Consider the following 21497-nt stretch of genomic DNA (forward strand, 5'->3'; position numbering starts at 1 on the left):
GGTGCATTTATAGCTGGGCCTTAGTGAAATGCAAATGAATTAAAGTGTTGTCTGTAATACAGTGAGATATACCGATAAAGTTATTTCAGTAGGCATGTTTGCAGTACATAAAGAATGGGAACTTAGTGGCTTGAAAACCAAATGAAAAAACGTACCTCTCCTCATTGCGTGGGGACTGGGACCTGCCGCATTCTGTGGCTGATTAACAGAAAGCTGATTAGTGCTACTTGTCGGCTGGTTCTGCACAGTGCCCGCGTGCCCACCATTCCTCACGGGTGGAGGAGTAACTGAAGACGCGTTGTCCTTAGGTTTGGAGGTACTGAAAATTAAAAATCCCAAGTTAGAAGATGATTGCAAAATGCCTTGCTCAGATCAGCTGCACCTGCTCAGGTTCGCGTTGCTAACTGTGCTACAATTCTGACCCTCAAACGCTTCCAAAAACCTGCGCTGTCTGCTGTTCGCCAAGACTGAACAGTGCTACAGCTCCTCAAACAAGCAGCTTTAGGCAAGCAAATTAAATTAAATTAAATCGGGAATCCAAGTAGTTCTGCAGTGTCACCGTATCTGTTTGAATGCAATACTGATATCTAGGAGAGTCTCCATGCTAACCCACAATGTATTTGCAGATCCTTTAAAAACAGGTTCCCAACATGACAGTTCATATGATATTACTTTCCCAATTTCCTCATTCAAATGTATCTGTCACCCCTATGGTTGTTGGCCTTCTCAGAACACTGTCACAGCATCATATCCATTCGCTGGCAGTTCTCTGGTAAGACCCAGCCACTACAGACCAAGGGATGGCAATCTGTGAAGCTCTGCCAGAAGAAGGCCCAGGGACGGGAATTAACTTGCTCCGTGTAGCATCCAAGTGAGGCAGATGGAGTCAGTTCCAGAGCCCTAGGGAGCCCTTAGGAGGGCGCAGGGACCGCAGGAGCCACCGTGCTCACAGCAGAGGCACCTTTGCCATTGTTGGCTGCCCAAAATCTTCTCTCCACCCCACTGGAGTTCAACTTTTATCTTGCTGGGAGACCAGACCTTGTCTCAAGGGAGCAAGCCCTGTAAAACCGCTGGGATTCAGATGAGGAAGCTCAGGTCTTCCCGACCTTTGGCGATGGAGGGAACAGCAGCTGAGGGGCGCTGGGCAGTGCCCATCCTCCTGTACACACTTGCAGCCTTCACTCATTTCTCTATTTTACAGTCTCTTGCAGCATCTCATTCATTTCAAAAAGCCTAAATTTCCATCACTTTTACTAGCACATGGCAATCCTAATTTCTCCAGATGCTGTTAATAAATTGCAAGTACTTGAACACAGAGTCTGGCCAGATTTTAAATGCAGCTTTTAGACGCTTTTCTCAAGGTTTCGTTTCAGCTGTCTCTGCCACAGAAGATATCTGTAGAAATATTAGTCTGCAGGGGATTTCCAAATGAGTTGTTTGTGTAAAAATGTCACCTGAGAACAAAAACTATATGCAAAAGAGTCAACGCTGCATCAACCCCCACAGTGGTGTTCTACTGTGAGTTGCAGTGCGAGAGGTCCATGTTTGGAGAGCACCACAGGCCTTCGCATACGGCTTGTTGTATCACTCAGACCACAGAAATATTGAAAGCAAAGTGCTGCTTTCACCATACGTGAAAGGAAGAGGCAAGGAGTCGGTGTATACTAATATTAGAGACGTGATTGCACAGAGTTTCGATAGTAATTAAGTAACAAAAAAGCCTGTATACATGCTTTGCCTAAACAAACTAATATTGAAATATGATAGATCAACTTCCAGTTTTCTAGCAAGCAGGTCTGGTCATTGCTAACACTTGCTACAGACAAAAAAAAGACATATCCAGATAACACATACGAGAAACAACATACAAGACCAACAGGTTTCTAGTATTGCCACCGGTAAGTTTTGTTCTTTCAGCAGCAAACTGACAGTCAGACTGTGTGGACACATCTAGGGCATAACTTGGAAAGGCCAACATGGGTAGCACAAGTACAGTCTTTTTTAGTGTTTTTATCACCATTTTTCCCCCCAAAAAAGAATCCTCTTTTTTTAGAAGATTCATTCTGGATCATATAGAACAAGGTATGTTATTTTGGAAGATCAATTCTGGGACAATACGCACGGCAGGAGAGCACAGCACTTCTGCCCGCACCCAAGAAACCTTCACAGCTGCCACCACACACCCCAGCTCGGTGAGGTGCCTTGTGAAGAGGACACAGCCGACACCCCAGATTGCTGCTGGAGCAGCTGCCAAGGCCCCGCAGCAGCCGCCGTGCCTCTTACCTGCTGTCCTCGCTGCCTTGGCTCGGCACGTGTTCAGCTGCGGCAGCAGAGAACAGCGCAGCGCCCAGCGCGCCGGGTTCGGGCGCAGCCGCCTGTGCGTGCTGCTCCGCAGCCTGCGCCAGCGCGCCGGCCTCGGGGGGCGGCAGGGGCGGCTGGAAGGCCGGGGATGTGTGCTTTCTACTAATAGTGCCACATCGCCGCGGGGTCGCTTGGAAGTCCACAACCTTCACACCAAAGCTACAGAAAGAAGAGAGAGTGAACACAGCACGCCAGCCAACACCGGGTCACTAAAGCAACAGGACGACGGGATGTTATAACCCAGAGACAAATGCAACCCCTGCTGCTCAGCATGCAAAGCAGCGACAAGGAAAGCCTTGACTTAATGCGTTAACACCGGTAATGTTAAGACATGCAACTATTTGGCTGAACCACGCAGGGGGAAGCTGAACATCAGGGGAACAAACTACTCAAGGACATTTGGAGACAGACGTTGATGACAATGAGGTCAAACAACTCAGTAATTTTACATGTAAATACATACATTTCCTTACATACCAGAATATCTCCTTGCTCAATATATTCTGCCACATGAATTTTGTTTCTATTAAACACTATCTCTAAGTTACAGTACAGGTTTCAAGACAGACAAGAAAAAGCCACTGGATACACACAAATCATGGTGTGTATCGTATGTGTGTATGAGAACAAACTAAAACTCTAACAGATTTTAGAATGTATACAGCACATTTATTCTAGAATTCAATTTTATCCTTCTTGTGTTAAAGACAGTGAATCTTGAATTGATTTTCTTCTGTCAGTGCTGACAAATGTGCATGTGGCTAGCCAGAGTTAACACTCAGGTTAACAATTTCACATTTGCATAAACAGCTAAAAAACAAAACAGCACATCACTTGAATATTCATGATATGAGTGATAATAAATGAATGTTGCACTACATGTTATATGGGAAAACAGCACATTTTGTTTTTATTTTTTAGCGTTCTACTGCTTGCTGTGGTATACTGTACCATCATCAACTCAGAAGTCTTATCATGAAGGCATCAGGTAACACCACCTCAGCTTATGGGCTTTGAAAAAGAAGCCATGGAATATCAGAAGTTAGATACTGATAGATGCTACTAGATACACTTCTGTTTCAGTGGATTTTAGACCCCCCAAATCTGTCATAGGAAAATGGTCACTGTATGCAGTAATTGTCTGCTTGTGTTTTCCATCATGCACAGAGTATAAACGGAAGCAAATACCAGTACGTTACCTTTGAACCTTCCTCAGGCTGCAATAACATGGAGGGGGAAATAAATCACTATTGTTACCTATAGTACTTCCATGAAATTCTCCTCCTCAGACCAATAAAAGCGTGTCTGATTACATCCTCAGTAGTGGGGCAATAACCGAAACCTAACCGGAGAATGACACGTACCTTTCCTTCTTCAATAAATCCCCTTCCATCACGGTCATACTGACAGGCCTCTTCCGTTCCAGTGTCCCACATTCATGGTCGCTCCCAGTGTGCGACAAGTGATTTGAATTAACAGCAGGAATTGCAACAAATGCACCAGACACATTGAAATCTTGATCTGAAAGACAGACAGAATGTATCCTGAGACACACATACACAGACCAGCGCCTCACTGCAAAAAGCTATCGGAGATTTACATGTGTAGGATTATCACAAATACAAAATTCTTTTAACTATGGCAAGAATTTACCTCCAGGGAAGAACCAGTCAGCGTGCTGGATAATTGGCTCAATAACTGCTACCACATGGACTGAAGTCGCTGCTGCCATTTCAGCAAGGGATCTGCAGAGAGATTTGCAGAACACTTTATACAGAGTTCTAATAAATTAAGGAAATTAAAAAAAACCCCATGTTACCTAAATGACAAATCATGCTAAGCATGATGTATCGAGACTCCTAAGTACCACATAAAGATTAAGTTCACCCTTTGATGAAAGTGAGCCTGTTCAGTAACGTTCACAGCATTTGAAAACACTCCTACAAAGATGCACGACTGTAAGGATCTTGAGGCACAGCTTGAAAGAGCATTTGAAATATTTTTTAGACAAATAGCCTGTTGCTGTGAATAGTCTATTCAATTTAAAATAGTCTGACAAGAAATTCTACAGCTTCATGGAAGTTCTGTTTTGTAGATTTCCTAAAACAACTTACCCTTCATTCTTTGCCCATAACAAGTTGGGGCCCAGGACTATCGCAATATTGCTGGGTGTCATTTTGTTAACATCGCTGTTCTGTGCAAGCTTTGCTAAAAATTTGATTAAATACCTACAAAAAAGAAATAAAGAATTAAACAGCAGGAACTAAAGAGAATTTCTTTCTTGTTGAAAGCAACTAAGTAAAAAATTCCAGAACTCAAAAAGACAGCCCGCAACAAATCAGAAATATGATGAACAGCCTTCCTGCTTGGTAACTGGCTACTGAGGTTCTGCTCACGAGTCATGAAAGTTGAACCGGGTAGAACAGAAAGCATGTCCCACCTTAACAAAATGGAACACAACTGCTCCCCAGCAAAGCAGCTGCGCTGCCAGTCCACAGATGTTCATACAGACCTGAAGTTTGCGTGATAATGCTTCGGTAATCTGTTACAAATCCTCCATAACTCTTGTAGCTTCTTATCCTGGTCCTGAATACTGAAAGGAAAAAAAAAATCCATTACATCTTACTTTCAGATCAGAAATTTGTTGTTTCTGCAGTGGACAAAGATGACTGTATAACCTTCCACTTATGCAAAATAAATGCACTGTTTTGTAGTCAGTAATTCAGTAACCTGCCTGTCCAACCCCTGAATTATCTCTACCTGCAACAAAAAACCTGCTTAATCATCAATACTATGCAGCCTATAGTCTGAAACAGCCCTTAGGTTTAAACATAAAATAGGTATTTCACAACATTTTCGTGCAACTAATGTTAAGCTAAACCACAAAATTTAAATAATTCGTTACACAAAATATTTACCTGTTAAGAGCAGAAATTGAAAAGTAAACTGTGTGAGCTTGGCCTTTTCTTTGGGATTCATATACGAAGAAACGAATGTGATATATAGGAAAACATTCTACATATTTGTAACTATTTCTAGTATGCTTACTTTGCAGCTTGTGTCCATTCTTCATACAGGCTGTAGGTCATTAGAGGTTCTGGCAGCTCTCGCAAATAGGATTTCAAGGCACCTGCAATGCAGAGCAGAAAGAGGCTTCTGAGCTGATGCTTTCGGTCTTCATTTAAAATTCTATCCTCAGATATGCAATTTTATCTGTGCAACAGGACCCAAGTTCCTGTGAAACAGTGGCAAGACCTGACACTTCACAGTGTATCTGCTCAACACTGAACACAAGAAGTCTTCCAGTAATTACTGTAATTTGACAGAAACTATAAAATATGAAACATCTCGTCAGAACAAAGACCTTATTGAAGGTCTGCTTACATATGGCTCCAGTCTCCCTTGATCACGTTAACACTCTAGTCGTGACAAGAAATGTGATATTGAGATTACTACAACCACCTGAATTTTAACGCTGCTCTGGCACGCAGATATGAATACAAATGTGATGAGTGTGTGTACCCTATACTTATCTGTGCTAAGTTATGCAATGAAGTGTTATTTCAATTTATTTTCATTGACAGTGTTATCTACACAGAGATCAACACGTTACACTGCAGCAAATCAACAGTTAGATGAGCAGCATAAACTTGCATTTTATCAATTTATACCTCGTTTTGATCAGAACATCCACAATACCTGCAACAGCATGGGGATCGGAATAAAATTCATCAAGCTGGGAAGTTGAACAATCCAAGGCAGCTTTCAGCTTTTTTAACTTGGAGGCTCCAGCAGCAATTCTGAATAAGCCCTGCATAATAGAAATCGAATTCCAGTGGTAAGAACACATTAATACAAGCGTGAAACAGTAGAAGTTTTACAACTCTTTCAGAGCAGTTTCAAGTTCGGTGTCTTCACCTCCCACTTCTGACCCCACCAGCTTTTCTTGTGCCGCTGCCATCTGATCACGTTTTAAGTACCTCTCACCCTCGGCCCTCTCATTTTCAATCTAGGTGCATTCATCTCAAAAATAATTCAAGTAGAACTGAAAGCTTTTCTGTTGCAAAACATTTATCAACCACACTAATGAACAAAACTACTTAAGCAACTTGAAGAGGACAGACACCGGTCTACAAGCGTGACCGAGGTCTTTTTTCCTACCTCTCCCAGCCCGTGATACGGTATTTACCCACCTCCTCTCTCATTCCTGTTTCCAGCAGCATCATCACACAGGCTTCAATCGGGACTGCAATTTCACGGCCACTGCGCTTGAGATGCTCTTCTAATGGAGTTCCAAAAGCTGGTTTTTCAGTCCATTTGTCTAGTTGGAAAGTATCAAAACACTGAGCAGAGTATCTAACACTTGAATTGTGTCCCACACAAGAAAAGAAAGCAGCCTCCAGTACAGCAAAGGAATTTGCAGAATACAGTAGGAGTTTTACAGCCCGTGATTGGTAAAGTCCCTTATACCATGAGTAAAGAGAAAATGAGCCTGCTGGTGTTGGAGAAGAAATACTTCTGCATCTTTCTGGCTGGAATGTCACACACAAATCCTCTGTGTAACGGGAAGTACACGTCCCACTAGGACTCAAAACAAGTGCCACTACATAACTGCAAATTACATTAATCCTCATTTGCCAAGACACCAAAAGGCCTGGCTTTGAGAGAAACTTGGAGCCAAATATTGTCCAGATTGCATGACGTGGGCTGATCTTAGTTTTACATGTACTTAAGGTGGATAAAACTGAGCTGTTAACACAAAGTTTATTGCTGATTTAAGGAATAAACAACTTAAAATGGATGTCAACAGCCTCAATTAGACTTAGCACATAAACAGCCCACTACTAACACTTGCATAAATTTTCAATTCAATTTCTCAATTATTGCTTAACTTTTAAAGTAAAAATTGGAACAAGTTTCTCCAAATTCAATGTGAATTTCTTGTATCCTACAATTTAGTTTTTCACCCATTTCTGCTGTCTCAACTGAAAAAATGCAGATGTAAAAGGTTATTGTTAGTACAGATGCGTTACTATTTTATGCAGAAAAAAAGGCCAAGAAAGCAGCAGACTGTGAAAGAGTCTTCTGAAGACACAACGTGCTTCTGCAAAGGATTTAATTTACCCTTTTTCTTTATGAAACCACATCAACTACATCCTTCGTAAGGTCATTTTTCCCAGTTTTGCAAGTAACATTAGGAAGAGAAATCTTAGTGGTTGTTCAAAGTCACAGGGACTACACAACAGCAGAACCACCCCTGAGGTCCTGCCCTGCGCTCAGGCACCGGAGCCCTTAGAGCCCCGGGCAGCTGCTCAGGTGGCCCATTTCCTCTGATGCGTTTGTCCTGTGAAAAGTTTGTACAAAGCAGCTAAGCAACAAATTTCCAGCAATCATATCTGTAAACAGAGAACCTTCCATAAGCCACAGTGCAGCCCTGATGCTGTGTCAGCATCGTTTGTTCGCATTACTGCATCTCTCATCAGAACTACAGATATTCTAGATCATCCTTTTGCAAGATGCTCATATTTATTGATATATTTAGTTAAACGGTTCATCTTTTATGACTTGCATGTGGTCCATAACTGAAGATACTTGAGTCTTGCTCAGCTCAGGTTACATTTGGTTCAGACTTTTTTCAGCCTACTTCTCATTCAAAGCAATTAGCAGATTAATAGACAGTACAGCCAGTGTTCAGGACAGCAATTCCACACCAACAGTGCATCTTCACACCAGCTGTTACTGAGACACCTTAACCCCTGCTGACAACAACAAGCTCAGTGGCATGGGGGAGAGGTGAAGCTGTATTACTTGCTTTTCTTAACTCCTGATATTCAACACAATAATCCAAACACTCCATTATCCAGCTATGCACACTGGGATAAAGGATTTCTTAAAAGAAGGAAAACGAGTCTAGCTCCTTAGAATAAAGGGAGTTTTTCTGCTAATCATCTAGCAATTATTCAAGAAGCAAAGACCCTAAGAAGTTCCTCAATCACAACAAAACTCTCATTGGCCTAAAAAGCCAGGTGTGAACTAGCAACAGTCATGTGATATCAAGAAAAAAGTGCAAGCAAATAGAAAAATCCCTCCTTTACTCTCTTGGGTATCAGACAGATCCTTAATATTTTATTAATGTGTTAAAATATGGCTGGAGAACTCCAGAGAACACAAAGATGGAATTATGCTTGGGAATGTAAAATTGTTAAGTAGATCAAAATGGCCTTATTAAGTCAGTCTGCATGCAAGAGAATCAAGATACAGGAGGAGAACATTGTGCATAGGTGGCACAGGCAAGGAGAAGCATCAGCCAGAGCACAGGTTACTTTACCTTGATGGGCTTGAATTTCGGGTAGGACCTTTTCTATGACTGCTAATGCTTTTCTATGGTAATCTGCTTGTGCTTCTAATAACTGAGAACAGAAGCCACATTTTAAAAACAAAAAGAGCATTAGCTTCTGATGAGCACATAACACAAGACTAGAAGGTTTAGCACACAAATGTAATCTTTGAGACGTGTCTATGCAAATATGTGCTGCAAAGTCATGCTGAAAAAATACTCACCATAACAAAACATCTGGCATATTCCCCTTCTTTGGACACAAAGTTATACATGTCTGCTGCCAGCTGATCCTGTGAAAAAGAAACACACCACAAAAAAGTCCATCAAATTTACAGGGGCATTTCAACTTACATACAAAGACACAAATACATATGTTTATTTTGCCTGAAGGAAGTTTGAACTATTGATTCAGGCACCACAGGAGGCCAATAATCCACTTACTCTGCTACACAGATTCTTCCAAGCAAAATTAATCCAAAATGCTTAACTTTGCTGTATACAGGAAAGCAGTTGCCAACTTAAGTCAACAGTCGGATTGTATGGGAATGTGGTGTTAATATTTACAGCCAAGCTCCACATACAAAGACAAGAGTTACTAAAGCTTTTTGATGCTCAGTTCAACTGTGACATAACATAGCATTTGGCAACTGAGAAGTGAAACTGAATGTGAACTGCACAGAGCTGAATAGTCAGAACGCTTCTTTCCTGTCAGCAGCCTGAGTTTCAGCCAGGTAGCTCACACTGCACAGGACGCGGTGCCTTGAAGCCCACGGGTGCCCTGAACATGTAACTGACTCAGACTGAAACAGAAAATCATGTAAAAACACCCAGCTTAAAAAACACTCCTCATTAAAGCAATTCAGACAGAGATCAGCTGCCACCAATATACCTTTAAGACATACAGTTTCTTAACAGCCACATCATTTGCAACTGCAGTGATCAGCCAGTTCCACAAGCGAGGCTCACAGAAACAGCCATATTCTAACTGCTGCTGTTACTAATGAGAGGTAAGTAAATGAGAGACACTCATCTTGTCATACCTTGCATTGTTCTACTTTATTTCCAGCTTCATCCATCTCTTCCTTAAGAGATTCTATTTTTGAAGGATGCACTTGAAAATTTGTTCCTGAAGTCTTGTGGGCTTGGTTATATCTGGGGAAGAAAAGCTTCAGTCATTTGGTGAAAACTAATACGAAACAAGAACTTACATTTATGGCTCCCTTGAAATTGGTTTCTTTTGACAGCAAAGCCGACAGTTTCAGAAGTTTTCCACCAGAAATACAGAAGGTGTTCAAACCCCATTGTTCTGGTGTAATTCACAGACAGCTGAGCAACTATACAAATCCACAAGAAATCCTGCATTCTCCACCATTTATACCACAGGTGTTTAATACGGTAGAACTACCAAGCCCAGAAAATGCTACATAAATTATCACCACCATTTAACACTGTTTAAAGGGACTTAAGGGTAGGTTAACAACTTTGGTCCTGACTGATGAGACAGTTCAATATAATGCTGTAAAACCACTTGGCATGGTTACAAAAATAGACTTCTATTCCTTATTTAAGTTGACAACTTAAGTGAACTGGAAAGAAGATGAGTTTTCAGAATTTTCCCCATTATATATAGGCACTTAAGAGCTCCAAAATCAAGATTCCAATTGGATCTAGTAGTCATGAGTCCCTTTTTGAGTAACTTACATTTAAGTTTGTCTTTTTTCATCAAAGCATTAACAAGCATACAGTAGCATTTCAGAAGCAAGTACCAGCATCGGATCACTTGCTATGACACGCCAACAAGAATTTAACACGAAAAGGACCTAGTAACTAAAACGATTCCTTACCTTCCTCTTGCAGAATCCCAGTCCAACACCAGCTTCGCAAGCTGTTTTCTCTGCTTCTGAATGTTTGGGATCTCTGTCTGAAATGGCAATTCAAGGCTTACGGTTATTTTTAAATTGTGTATTGGAATAAACTACATTTTGTAGGTTTAATATCCACTTTCAGCACTAATGCATTACGCCTCAAACCAGTTTTATTATTAAAAATGAGATAAATGCTTTTTGCTCAGTTTATATATCAATCCAGATTTATTTCTTCCACCAGGTTGAAGTGACTTACCTCTGTTAGCAGACACAGCGGGTCTAAAACTTCTCTTTCGATCTGTACTTCATGCTGAGAGAGCTCCATAGCCAGTCTGTTCTCTGCATCGCCACAGGTATCCAGCATTTTCCTTCAAGAATTACAGGAAATTGTAGTGTGAGTTACTACTGACTAAAGCAGAAGGACTCAAAATAAACCAGTGATGGCCCTTTTGCTGCCTGCTACCCTTTTGGAAAGCTTTGTGATCTATAAAGGCATTAATGGCACAAATCCAAGATGCTCTATGCCAACATGGGCAAATTTGGGACAGGTAAGGAGTGTTATTAGACCTTTGTCTTCTAAAATTCCTTTGCCATTATGACACTTTTGGAGGCTTTAAGTCATCCAGGTGGTTACAGTGGCCCTAAGGGCAGAGAAGTTAGTATTTAATTCAAAGCCCATCCTTCCATCTCGCCAGATGCAGCAAAATTGCTCAATGCAGTATTTCATTTTCTCTTAAGCCCCTTTAATGTGCAAAAGTCTTAACACCATAATTCTAAGCAATCATATATGCAGCAGCCTCAGGTTCCAAACCCATGATTTGACCTTTGGTTTAAGCTTATTCTAAGGAAAAATCCTATTCTCTAAGATTTTTATCCATGTTTAAATCTCCTGCAACAGCTCACAAAAATGCATACTAAGGTTTTCAAGGTCATTCTACACTGTCTCCATTAGAATTCCCATCCACAATGAGAAAAAACATCTGCTGTAGGAATTCAGCACACTGACATTCATTCGCGTCACTCATTTTCCTGTAAGCTGCAAATATGCACTTTGCCAGGATAAGGAAATCTGCATTATTTTAAACTAGGAGCCATTAATGCACATTGGCATTAAGTCATTAATGCAAAACTGTAGAAGGCACTATTTACACTAAATTTTTAAACTTAAAGTGGAGATAATCATTTCAGTAATCCACAAGGGAAAAGCCATTTTCAAAAGCTTTTAAGACAGCAGAGAATCGGAATCCTCAGGAATGCAATTCAGAGCAAGTCTAAAACTTGCCCCCATAATCACTCAAGAGAAATGCTTGCTGACGACTTCTCCTTTGGATTAGAAAAGGCATCTATAAATATTAGTTTCATTACATTGAAAACCCGCCCTTATATAGCCAAAGTCTCTAATTAGAGCCCTGCGGGCAATAAAATGACCAGCTGCAACTTGTAAAGCCCAATACTCACCCCAGCAGCGTCTCATCGCTCAGCTGGACAGACCCTTCCTGCATAGTCTGAGCAAGAGCTGTCAGAGGGAGTTTTTTCTGCAGAACAGAAGAAGAGTGCTGAGCTTAGTGCCACTCATCCTTCCCAGCTTTCCCACTCCATCCCCACTCAGATTTTTCTCTTCTTCCATATGGTTTTTATTACATGCATATGCAGCTCATTCTTTGACTTGAAGAAAATGTCAAGTCACAAAAAGTTTCAAGCCTCAAGACTCCCGTTCTCAGATACATTCAAAAGCACTTTTTTCTCTCTCAGCCAGAACGACTGGCCCAAAATGTATCTCAACTACTGTCAAAGACGAGGAAACAGCTTTAAGTTGAAATGTAAGCAACCAGCTTGTCATTCGTCTCTGCAGAGGTTCATTCTGTGTGCCCGTTTGCAAGAGGTCTCTATTATTCAATAAACGGAGAAAACATGAATGTTGATTATTTCTGGTTCAAAAAAACCTATGTACAGCTTTGCTAAAGAGGGACAGGAATCAAATATGAACAGAAAAACATTTACAGTTAATTGGAGATGTCGGTGCACAAAGTTAATTCTAAGCATGAGGAGCCGGATCAAAGTTGCAGAATATCTTCTGAAGCTGCGGGTACTCAGCTGGTGCAGAACCGTACCCCAGGGTCCACAGCTGGTATTTCACCCAATAACGGCAACACGGCAGATGATTTTACAAGTTTTCTTGGATCATGAGGCACAGTAGCTGATCGGCATTTAGAAGGCCAGACCATACTATACTCAGACCGGCTGCTGAACCAAACCAGAGGGCAACTGTACTTACATGTCTCTTATCAGGATCTGTACTGTGCTGGCCCTGAAAACACGCAATTAATCGCTTCTGTGCAATGTGGCAAACAGATCTCACAGTGTCAAGACGTCTCTCGATCTAGTTGGTAAGAGGGGGAGAGAGGAGGAAGAGAAAACAAAACAAAAAACAGAAGTTATTTGCCTGGCCTCAGCAGAAAACCTTCCTCCCATACCACACTTAGTTCTGGGTTGCACATTTCCCAAGTTGTACAGCTTACAAGAAGTTCAGATGCTCAGCAGAAGTGCCCGACAGCAAAAATGCTTGGAAAGAGATTGCAACTGCATTTTGCTCAGTGTCACAGGAACTGACGGAGCTCGCAAGGCTCACGAGACTGGAGAAAATCGCTGCCCCTACTGAGAATCAGGCTGATACTTTGCCCTCTGAGATGAATGGCACACGCAGATATCCAAGGCACAAATTTATGGAGGAAACTCTGGGAAAACTCTCACATTTTTTCACTGTGACCCTGTAAAGCAGACAGGCAAAGACACATCTGATTGCTCGTTTACACTGGGCCAAACCTTCATGCTGCAAATTTTCTACTGCCTTTTCTTCTCCGGCTGTTAAATACAAAGTTCCCACACTGTAAGCAAAATAATATTTTCAGGGAGAAATTCAAGAGAGATCTGGAATGAAAAAAAGGTGCCAATGCACAAACAAGAGTTCTGTTTATCATAGTATATTCAAAACATGGCTTAATACATAGACCGTGCACATGACAAAGATATACATCAATAAACTGTTCTTCTAAGGGATTTTAAGTAAAGAATTTGGACTGTTTTCCTCCAAAGAGCCCCAAAAGCAAACAAAGCGATGAGCACTGGGACAGAATTGCTCATGGCACTGAGCTCTCTATGCACAGCACAAAAAGAATGTGGTTTATCTGCATTTTGATGACTCACCAAGAATAAAAGGAGGCCCTTTGGATTCGTTTCTATTTTAAAAGCAAGGGGAAAAAAAGTGGATTTCATCTGTAGAAATAATCTGAGGAGAGTCCAGATTTTGATCCAGCTCTAAAATCAGTCCAGTTACATTTTCAGGAGGGCAATAATTCTCCCCAGCTTTCCTATCAATCCTAAATACAGATGAGCTGTCAGAGCAGCAATTTTAGTGCTAAGTTATTGTGCCTCTTGTGAGCTCCCGTTCAGGGCAGCACACAGGGATGTGAAGCAGGAGATATACTGATGGTTGTTCCAGAAGGCAGACTGCAATGTCCTAATGAACACAAAACACTACAAATTCTCATTTAGAATGTTACACATCCAGGTAAGAACAACATGGTTTTTCCTCCCACAGCTTTATCTGGCACTGCTACAATGCGATATCTATATCGAATGCCCGAGAACAGCTACTCTGAGAGCACCAGGCATTGCCTTTTATTTACATACGTCAAACTTAAAATGAAACGCACTTCAAAAAAGTCCATGTGAAGCTATACGGACGAGCAAGTCCTGTTTCTGGTCTACTGTTGCAGCAAAGCTAATTTATTTCTCCTGTGTTATCTTCAGAATTAAATATCACCAACACATTCTAAACCATCCACTTCTTGTGAGAGCATTTATTTTTGCTTGGTCACATAGTTAAGGCTTCTTGAAATACTGAGCACAGGTTTTGCGGAAGCATTTATTTTCACAAGGTCGTGTAGCTAAGACATCTCACAATACTGAGCACAGGTTTTTTTCCACCTCTGAAACTTCAGGATAATACACTCTCCTCTCTGATCTGCTTTTTAGTTCAAAGATGTCAGGAAACCCACCAAGGACATTGACCTCCATTGAGCTACCTTTGAACTGAAGTGTGACCCCAGGCCATGCTGTCTGTACCCACGAGGCATCTGCAGCATACAAACCAGCCCACAATTGCTTTATTATCCCGGACTAAGGCACACCAGAAAGCGGGGCTCTTGGAGAAGCCTTTCCAGTACTGAATTGTATTCCTTGTCTTCAGACAGGAACACATTTAACAGAGATACTATTACACTTCAGAAAACAGAAAAAACGCTATGGCAAGCTTATGTCAAAGTTTGAGCTAAATATAAAAAAGAACACTATGAAACATGTTTATAAAGTGAACAGTACCATGCTATTAAGCTCTTTAGCTAGATAAGAGCCTCACTCCCCTCCACAAACCCCCAAGAGCAAACAAATAAGTGAGTAAATTCTTCCAGTTGGGTGTAGTCCGTCTGCTCCGGGCCTGGGAAAGCCTTGCTTGCAAAATTGTTTTGGCACCAAGCAGCAGAACTTTTGGCTTTCACTTCTTGTTACTGTTCTGCAGCTTACCAAGAAAACAGATGGGCCCCAGAAAGGCAATCAAGGTGCTTTAAAATCCTTTATGCCATTTAATTGGACACATCTCTTTAGAAATTAAAACAGTATTGTCAAATTGTTAAGGTATTTGTGGTTCAAACACAGCAGTCCCCTAAAACACATTTCACCGTTACTCAGGATGGTTTTATGTATTTGTGCTGAATTCAAGTTTTAAGGCTGATATATTCTCTCATCTTCTACTTTAATCTGAACATCTAGAGAGATTTGAAATAAAAGTAGTTGCACCATTTGTTTGGCTTCCACATTTCACAGACAGGTCCTGAATGCGAGGATGCTCTGGAACCATCTGAACCCCCATCCCCATCATCTCCTGGAGCAGCTGCTCTGAGCCTTCTGGCCAAGTCAGGTCCTACCATTTTTATCTTTTTTTTTTTTTTTAAAAAAAAAAGTCTTTCACAAAGTAACCCAGAGGAAGAAAACTATGTACAACAAGTCTGTAGTCAAATTTGTCCTGTGTAATCAGTCAACCATGTTAACCTAACATTTGCAACTATGTTCCACCATGCAAGCAATATTTCATTAGATGGCATACTTTTAAAAAGACCGTATGTTTGTACACTTATTTAGGGTAATTCCAGAGTTTCAGAAAAAAAGGCCACTATCTATTACAAGCAGTTGGCCTGTTTTCTGCCACTTCTCTTCAGGTCCAAGTTGACCTGTTCAAGAGGAACAGAAATGGAGACAGAAACCAGCTGTGCCTAATCATCATTTCTGCCCAGCTCATGGCCTTCGACCAGACTGGCAAGTCATTAGCACTAATGGTTCATAAGCTTAACAAGCTAGTTCATCTAATTAAAAACAAAAATGCTTCCTCCTTCACTTTATCAAGCCATATAATTTCATTCAGAAACAGAAGTACCTGAGTTTTTCTGCTCAGATGGCATCATAGATTTTTCCATGTGTTGAGAAGTCAGCCAAAGCCTTCCTTGTTTTCCCCCCCTGTCATCTGCAGTATTGGTTTTTACTCATATGAGGTATCCCACAAAACTCAGAATGCTCAAACTTCACAAAGTACATTTTAAAAATACACATGTTAACTGTGTTACAATACCTGCAAAAGGTCTTCACTGAGTACCTCCGTTTTCTCAGCCCTAAGGGAGGAAAAAAAAAGACCCTTGTCAGAATAATTAGCACGTTTGGGTCAAAGATCGCTGCAAGGCTTTCACAAAACTTGCCCAGTTTCAAGTTATAATCCCATTATGACCATTGCTGCAAACATCACCATACTCATGATGCCGAACGCAGATCCCGGCACAGCAAACACGGGTGACTTAAAAACATCATCAGAAGTTCACAGTATTCCCTGTAAAGTTCTGTCCTTGACAGAAACGTAGCTGAATGCTTACACACACTCCAGACCAAATATTAACAGTTGTTACAAACATACTCAAACCTTTATAGATACAATTCTACACCTTTTCCCAGTCCCAGTTACATGTAAACTTTGAATTGTTTAATGTTGACACAGATGTTTGGTGTTGATTCATTTGCTCTAACACTGCTCTACCCTATCCTTGGTACATCTGTAACACAGAGAACTAGGGGTAGTGCCAGGGTTGGGTTATGGTTGGACTCAGTGATACTGAAGGTCTCTTCCAACCAAAATGACTGTGATTCCGGCTCTCAGTTTCTTTCTTCTGCCTGGAAATCTGCTTAAGAAAATTGCAACTGGTTTCTGCATCTCCATGACGCAAGCGAAGCTTGCACTGAGCGTCTCATCTCTCTAGCCTTAAAATTGGCTCAGTGTGAGAGAAAGTGAGCTCAGAGGCCAGCGCTGCAGCAGCTCCCTCACCCTGGACGCTGACACATTGACACCGGCGGACACAGAACAGGCGGCCCAGGAGCAAAGAGCTGACAGAGCAGAGAGAACACACAACCCTCCTGAGCAGCAGCTTCTGAGATAAACCAGCCACCTCGGGCGGCAGAATTCAAAACAACCTCTAAGAACATTCAGAGTACTTAGAACAAGATACATACACATCATTAAAGCCACTGAACTGCTGATAATCACAAGATTAGCGATTGACTGAGACTTCACAGAATTTTTTCCCACCATGCAGCAAATCACATTACTTTAGATTCATTAAAAGTTTGATTTTTCCTTCCCCTCCTTTTTCCTAGGAAATTATATTAATTTGAGTAAAAAACAAAGATAGCTCAGTGATGTGCTAACAGAAGTTTGTTTCAACTCTAAATATACATATATCCTTATGTAAAGTGCAAAACAATTTCCATATGTGCAGCTTAAGTGCTCTTTATGCATTGAACTGGTTTATCCGGGATTTAAAGTCCCAGCCTGTAAATCCGGATCTCCTCGGGAGTCAGGGGTGGCAGCGGGACAGCGTCCCCAGGCCAGCGCCGACTTGGAAAAGCCACTGCTGATGCTTGTCAGGTTCGGAAATGCAGGAGGGAAGACCTCACCCTTCCTGCAGGCCCACATTCCACCTTTAATGAGGAAGCCAAGAAAAAGCCACTAAATAATATCGTGTGGTGACCACAGCCACCAAACAGAAAATGCAACCTTGTGAGAGCAGCACAGCCCATCTCCCTGCTGAGCAGGGAACAGTAACAAACCATCAAAGGCACCTCTGTCTCCTCTGAATAACAGCGACTACTAGTTTAAAGTTTCCATCTAACTGCAGCTTCACAGGACACTAATTCCTTCTGCTGACTAATTGGAGAATTAGCAAACTTAAAGAAAATAACAGAATTTCTTTTTCACTGCTACTTGAAGTTCTCTCCTTATCCCTTTTTAGGTCTTATTTGTATCTTATCTAGTCTGGAAGCGATGAAGAAATCCTTCTGGAATCAAGAGCCGCTGCAGGATGGGAAGATTGAGTCGCAGAGCGTTCCCAGCGGTGCTGGCATCTGGAGCCCCCCGGCAGCTCCCGTGGGACAGTGCAAACACAGCTCGGCCCAACCAGGATCCAGCTCCGGCTGCTTCCATTCCCAGCAGCTCAGCTCCATCCAGTTCAAGCAGTTTATTCTCAGTTGCAAAATCAGGTCCCTCCAAGCCATTACTAAAGGGAGAAGCACACACTGCCCTCCAAACCCCCTCGAGTGCTGGGAGGCTCCAAATATAGCTGTTTGTGACTGAGCTGTGTGTGCTGGAGTTGTCCCCACGGGTTGGGGCAGCAGGATCCACTGGCACAGGGCAGGGACACGGGGACCTGCCCACCTGGAACCTCCTACACCTTCAGTGTGAGATGAGATGAGATGAGCAGCAGCAGCCGGGGCTGGGACAGGGCTCAGCATCGCACCCACCGCCAGCAGCGCCGCTCGGCATCGCACCCACCGCCAGCAGCGCCGCATCTGCTGTTCAGCTCTTGAAAAAGAAAATAGCTGCTGGGCTGGCAGCAGGAACGGAGCTGGGCTCCTGTGAAAGGAGAGGTTCTGAGAACCAAGGGTGATATTTTCCTACACCAGCAGGCAGGACACCTGCTAAACCAGCACCTTTACATGAATTGCCTGGCACGAAGCTTTTCAATGAAAATTCAGCAGCGCATTTTAAAGGCCTGCATCCAAAACCAAAGCTGAACAACCATTTGCTGCAGTTATATTCACCTCCTTAACAAACAAAAAGCATAAAACTATCTAATTCCCTAAAAATGGTACTTTCAAACTGTTCCCATTGAGTTACTGAAACAGTTTGCCCACCACAAGCATCCAGAGTGGCTCCATGAGCCAGAATCTCAACATGAAAATCAAGAGGTTTGAGAGTTGAAAGACTGTATTTTTTTTATTATAGACATATTAATTACAATACCTTAACTTGCTGCGACATTTTACAAATGGATTGCATGTGCCCCCAATTGGCCACCTCTCTGTAGTTGTTTTATGGTGTTATTTATTTTCTTTCCTTCCCTTTTCAGGAAAGGCCCTTGTGCACAGCCCAGCTCAGCGCGCAGGGCTCGGCGAGAGCAGAACACATCTCACCCCTCGGCTCTCAAACTGCTCCCCTCACTTCTTCAGTTTACAGCTCCTTCATTCTTCCAAGCCAGAAGTCTCCTCTGTACATCTGGAAGCAGCAGATGAGAATTCCTGAGATAAAAGTGTTTATCTTCGAAAGGGGAAAGAATTTACATTTCCGTGTATAAAATGAAAAGGCTCTATTAAACCAGCACTAGAGATTAAAAAAAAAATAAAGCTTTACATAAACAGTAGAGATCTCACTAGCTTCACAGCAGGGTCCTGTTCACTGCCTAGCATCAGTCCTGACCCTGGGGTTGATCTCCAAACCAGGTCAAAGCTACAAAACCAGTAGAAATTTCCACTCCTAAAAGGCGAATAAGGAAGGAACAAGAGCAAACCTGACACCAAGAGCCATAAAAGCTTGGACATTCCCAACAGAACTAGTGACTCAGTTCGAACGTCGAAGTGGAAACAGAAACCTTGACTCACGCAGCGCGGCCGGGAGGTGATGCCACGGGAGGACACTTCATGACGAAACCACCAGTCCGCGTGCCTCAACTCTGGAAAGATTTCGGTGGAAGCGAGGAGACATCCACCCAAAACATGAGAGAGAATTAAAGGCAGCCTTCTCTGCTGCTTGTTTTTCCTTAAACAAAGTGTTTGCCAGCAGGAGTCACCAGCTGAGCTGTGCTGGGGTGACGCTGGAGCACCTTGGCCAGGCTGGCGGCACATCCTGCCGGCTTCCACATACAATAGGCAGGACTTGCTGCCAGGAAAAATGAAGGAATCAGCAGCTCTGTTCCAAAACAAGGAATCCAGAATTAGATGACAATTTCCCTTCTAAAAGGTTTGCCTTTTTAACATATACTAACAGAGACTTCATAGAAAGATATCATTTAAAGGTGTTTCAGGACTACCAGCTCACTCTCCCCATTTGACATTGTGCTAAATTCCAGGAACAGGCTTCCCTTTCTAGCTGGGTGAACTCTGTATTTTATAATCCAAGTCTATGGAACATAAACATCAAACACGTCAAATAATTTTAAAACTAAATGAAAATTTAAATCAGGGAAAGACCTGAAAGAGCTGAACAAGACCAGAGACATGGGATGTGTTTTGCAGAAATGACTCCTGAGTGCCACTCGGCGCACGCTGAACTGCTGCAGTCAGTAACCTGAAATAAATCTGTGTTTACAGCAGTATCCTCCTTCATTTTTACTTCGTTTTGACTTCAAGAAACTAAAGTGATGCAGGAAACCTTTTGTTCTCCAGCTCAGAAGCACAGGACAAGGTTTCCCCTGCCCCTCCTGCTCACACCCAGGCTGTATCTCAACCAGAATTTCAAATACACATTTCCCACCCCCGATCTTCTACCCAGATTCTGCATTTCTATGTGCATTTCAGAGGCTGAGATCTCAAACACATTAAAGGATCCTTCTGTGCAACTGGAAACCAAAAATCCTTCAATTGTGGCCTTCGTAAGTGCACATATTAAAGGTCACTTTTCAAAACCACTTTATTACAAGGGATTTATTTTGCTTGTTTGGCAGCCTGTGGCAATACGCAGCTTTGTGGATATACTGTAGGAGTTTGCTTTCACCTGCACAGCGTTTTGAAGACAAGCCAGAGCAGAAACGTGTCAGGCCAAGTACCCTTCTCACCACAGAAACCAGGGTCATCATGTCACACAAGCCCCAAATTCATCCTGTTTTGACTCCCCACTGAAAAACCCCAAACAAAGCAGCATTCATACTGAAAGCACGGTCACCAATTGGGATCCTCCCTGTGGCTGAAAGTTTTCAAACGAAACCAGCGTGACTCAAGGTAAGCATCAATATTCTCCGAGTCATTTTTTCATATTTTAAAATCACTTCAGAATGACTGCCAGACAATAGTCACCACTTTCAGCATTTCCAGAGCACTTAGTGCAGGGCTGTGGTTGGGAGGAGGGACCCCCAGCTTCTTCCCAGGGAACCACCTTCCACATCCAAGTAATGCTCAGCTCCTCGATTTCACCCCATGCAGCTACTGCAGCTTCTGTGCTCCTGAACCTTTACAAGTGCTTTATAAAATGGTGCATCACCTCCAAGGCACCAAAATATTTAACTGAGATCTTTATCTTCAGAAACCCAGGAGCTACAAAACTACAATTCAGGCTTCGGTGAGTATTACAGATGAAGATTTCTGCTCCTTTGCCTTCCTTCCTCCATTGAGTTCCCCCATCAAACTTTTGCTTGGTTCCTCAATCTAAAAGCTGCAACTTTGATCTCTGATGGTGAAGAATGAAGCCCGTCTGCTCTAATTAAAGGCAGACCAGCCTTTGGACAGAATCATCTTAAAAGCGAGCAGCCTGTGCCTTCGCAGTTGCGGGAACCCCACAGCAGGCTGTC

The 21497-nt window shown here is 42.3% G+C and overlaps 1 protein-coding gene across 5 annotated transcripts in view; it reads right to left on the reverse strand.

Annotated features, from left to right (window-relative positions):
- ARHGAP17 (Rho GTPase activating protein 17) overlaps positions 1-21497 on the reverse strand; it is a 39361-nt gene that overhangs the window by 6777 nt on the left and 11087 nt on the right. For 3 of the 5 annotated variants that reach the window (XM_080354239.1, XM_080354242.1, XM_080354241.1), the window contains exons 2-18: positions 16247-16286; positions 12842-12946; positions 12025-12101; positions 10823-10934; positions 10546-10622; positions 9742-9853; positions 8923-8991; positions 8690-8771; positions 6555-6682; positions 6061-6172; positions 5410-5491; positions 4874-4954; positions 4476-4589; positions 4015-4106; positions 3726-3882; positions 2284-2520; positions 156-319 (exon numbers count right to left, since the gene is read on the reverse strand). In XM_080354239.1, coding sequence (XP_080210365.1) covers positions 156-319; positions 2284-2520; positions 3726-3882; positions 4015-4106; positions 4476-4589; positions 4874-4954; positions 5410-5491; positions 6061-6172; positions 6555-6682; positions 8690-8771; positions 8923-8991; positions 9742-9853; positions 10546-10622; positions 10823-10934; positions 12025-12101; positions 12842-12946; positions 16247-16286 — 1841 coding nt within the window. The remainder of the gene's footprint in view (positions 1-155; positions 320-2283; positions 2521-3725; positions 3883-4014; positions 4107-4475; positions 4590-4873; positions 4955-5409; positions 5492-6060; positions 6173-6554; positions 6683-8689; positions 8772-8922; positions 8992-9741; positions 9854-10545; positions 10623-10822; positions 10935-12024; positions 12102-12841; positions 12947-16246; positions 16287-21497) is intronic. The other 2 variants (XM_080354240.1, XM_080354243.1) reach the window with 2 other exon arrangements.

The sequence above is a fragment of the Nesoenas mayeri genome (assembly GCF_963082525.1).
Source record: "Nesoenas mayeri genome assembly, chromosome: 15".
Classification (NCBI taxonomy): domain Eukaryota; kingdom Metazoa; phylum Chordata; class Aves; order Columbiformes; family Columbidae; genus Nesoenas; species Nesoenas mayeri.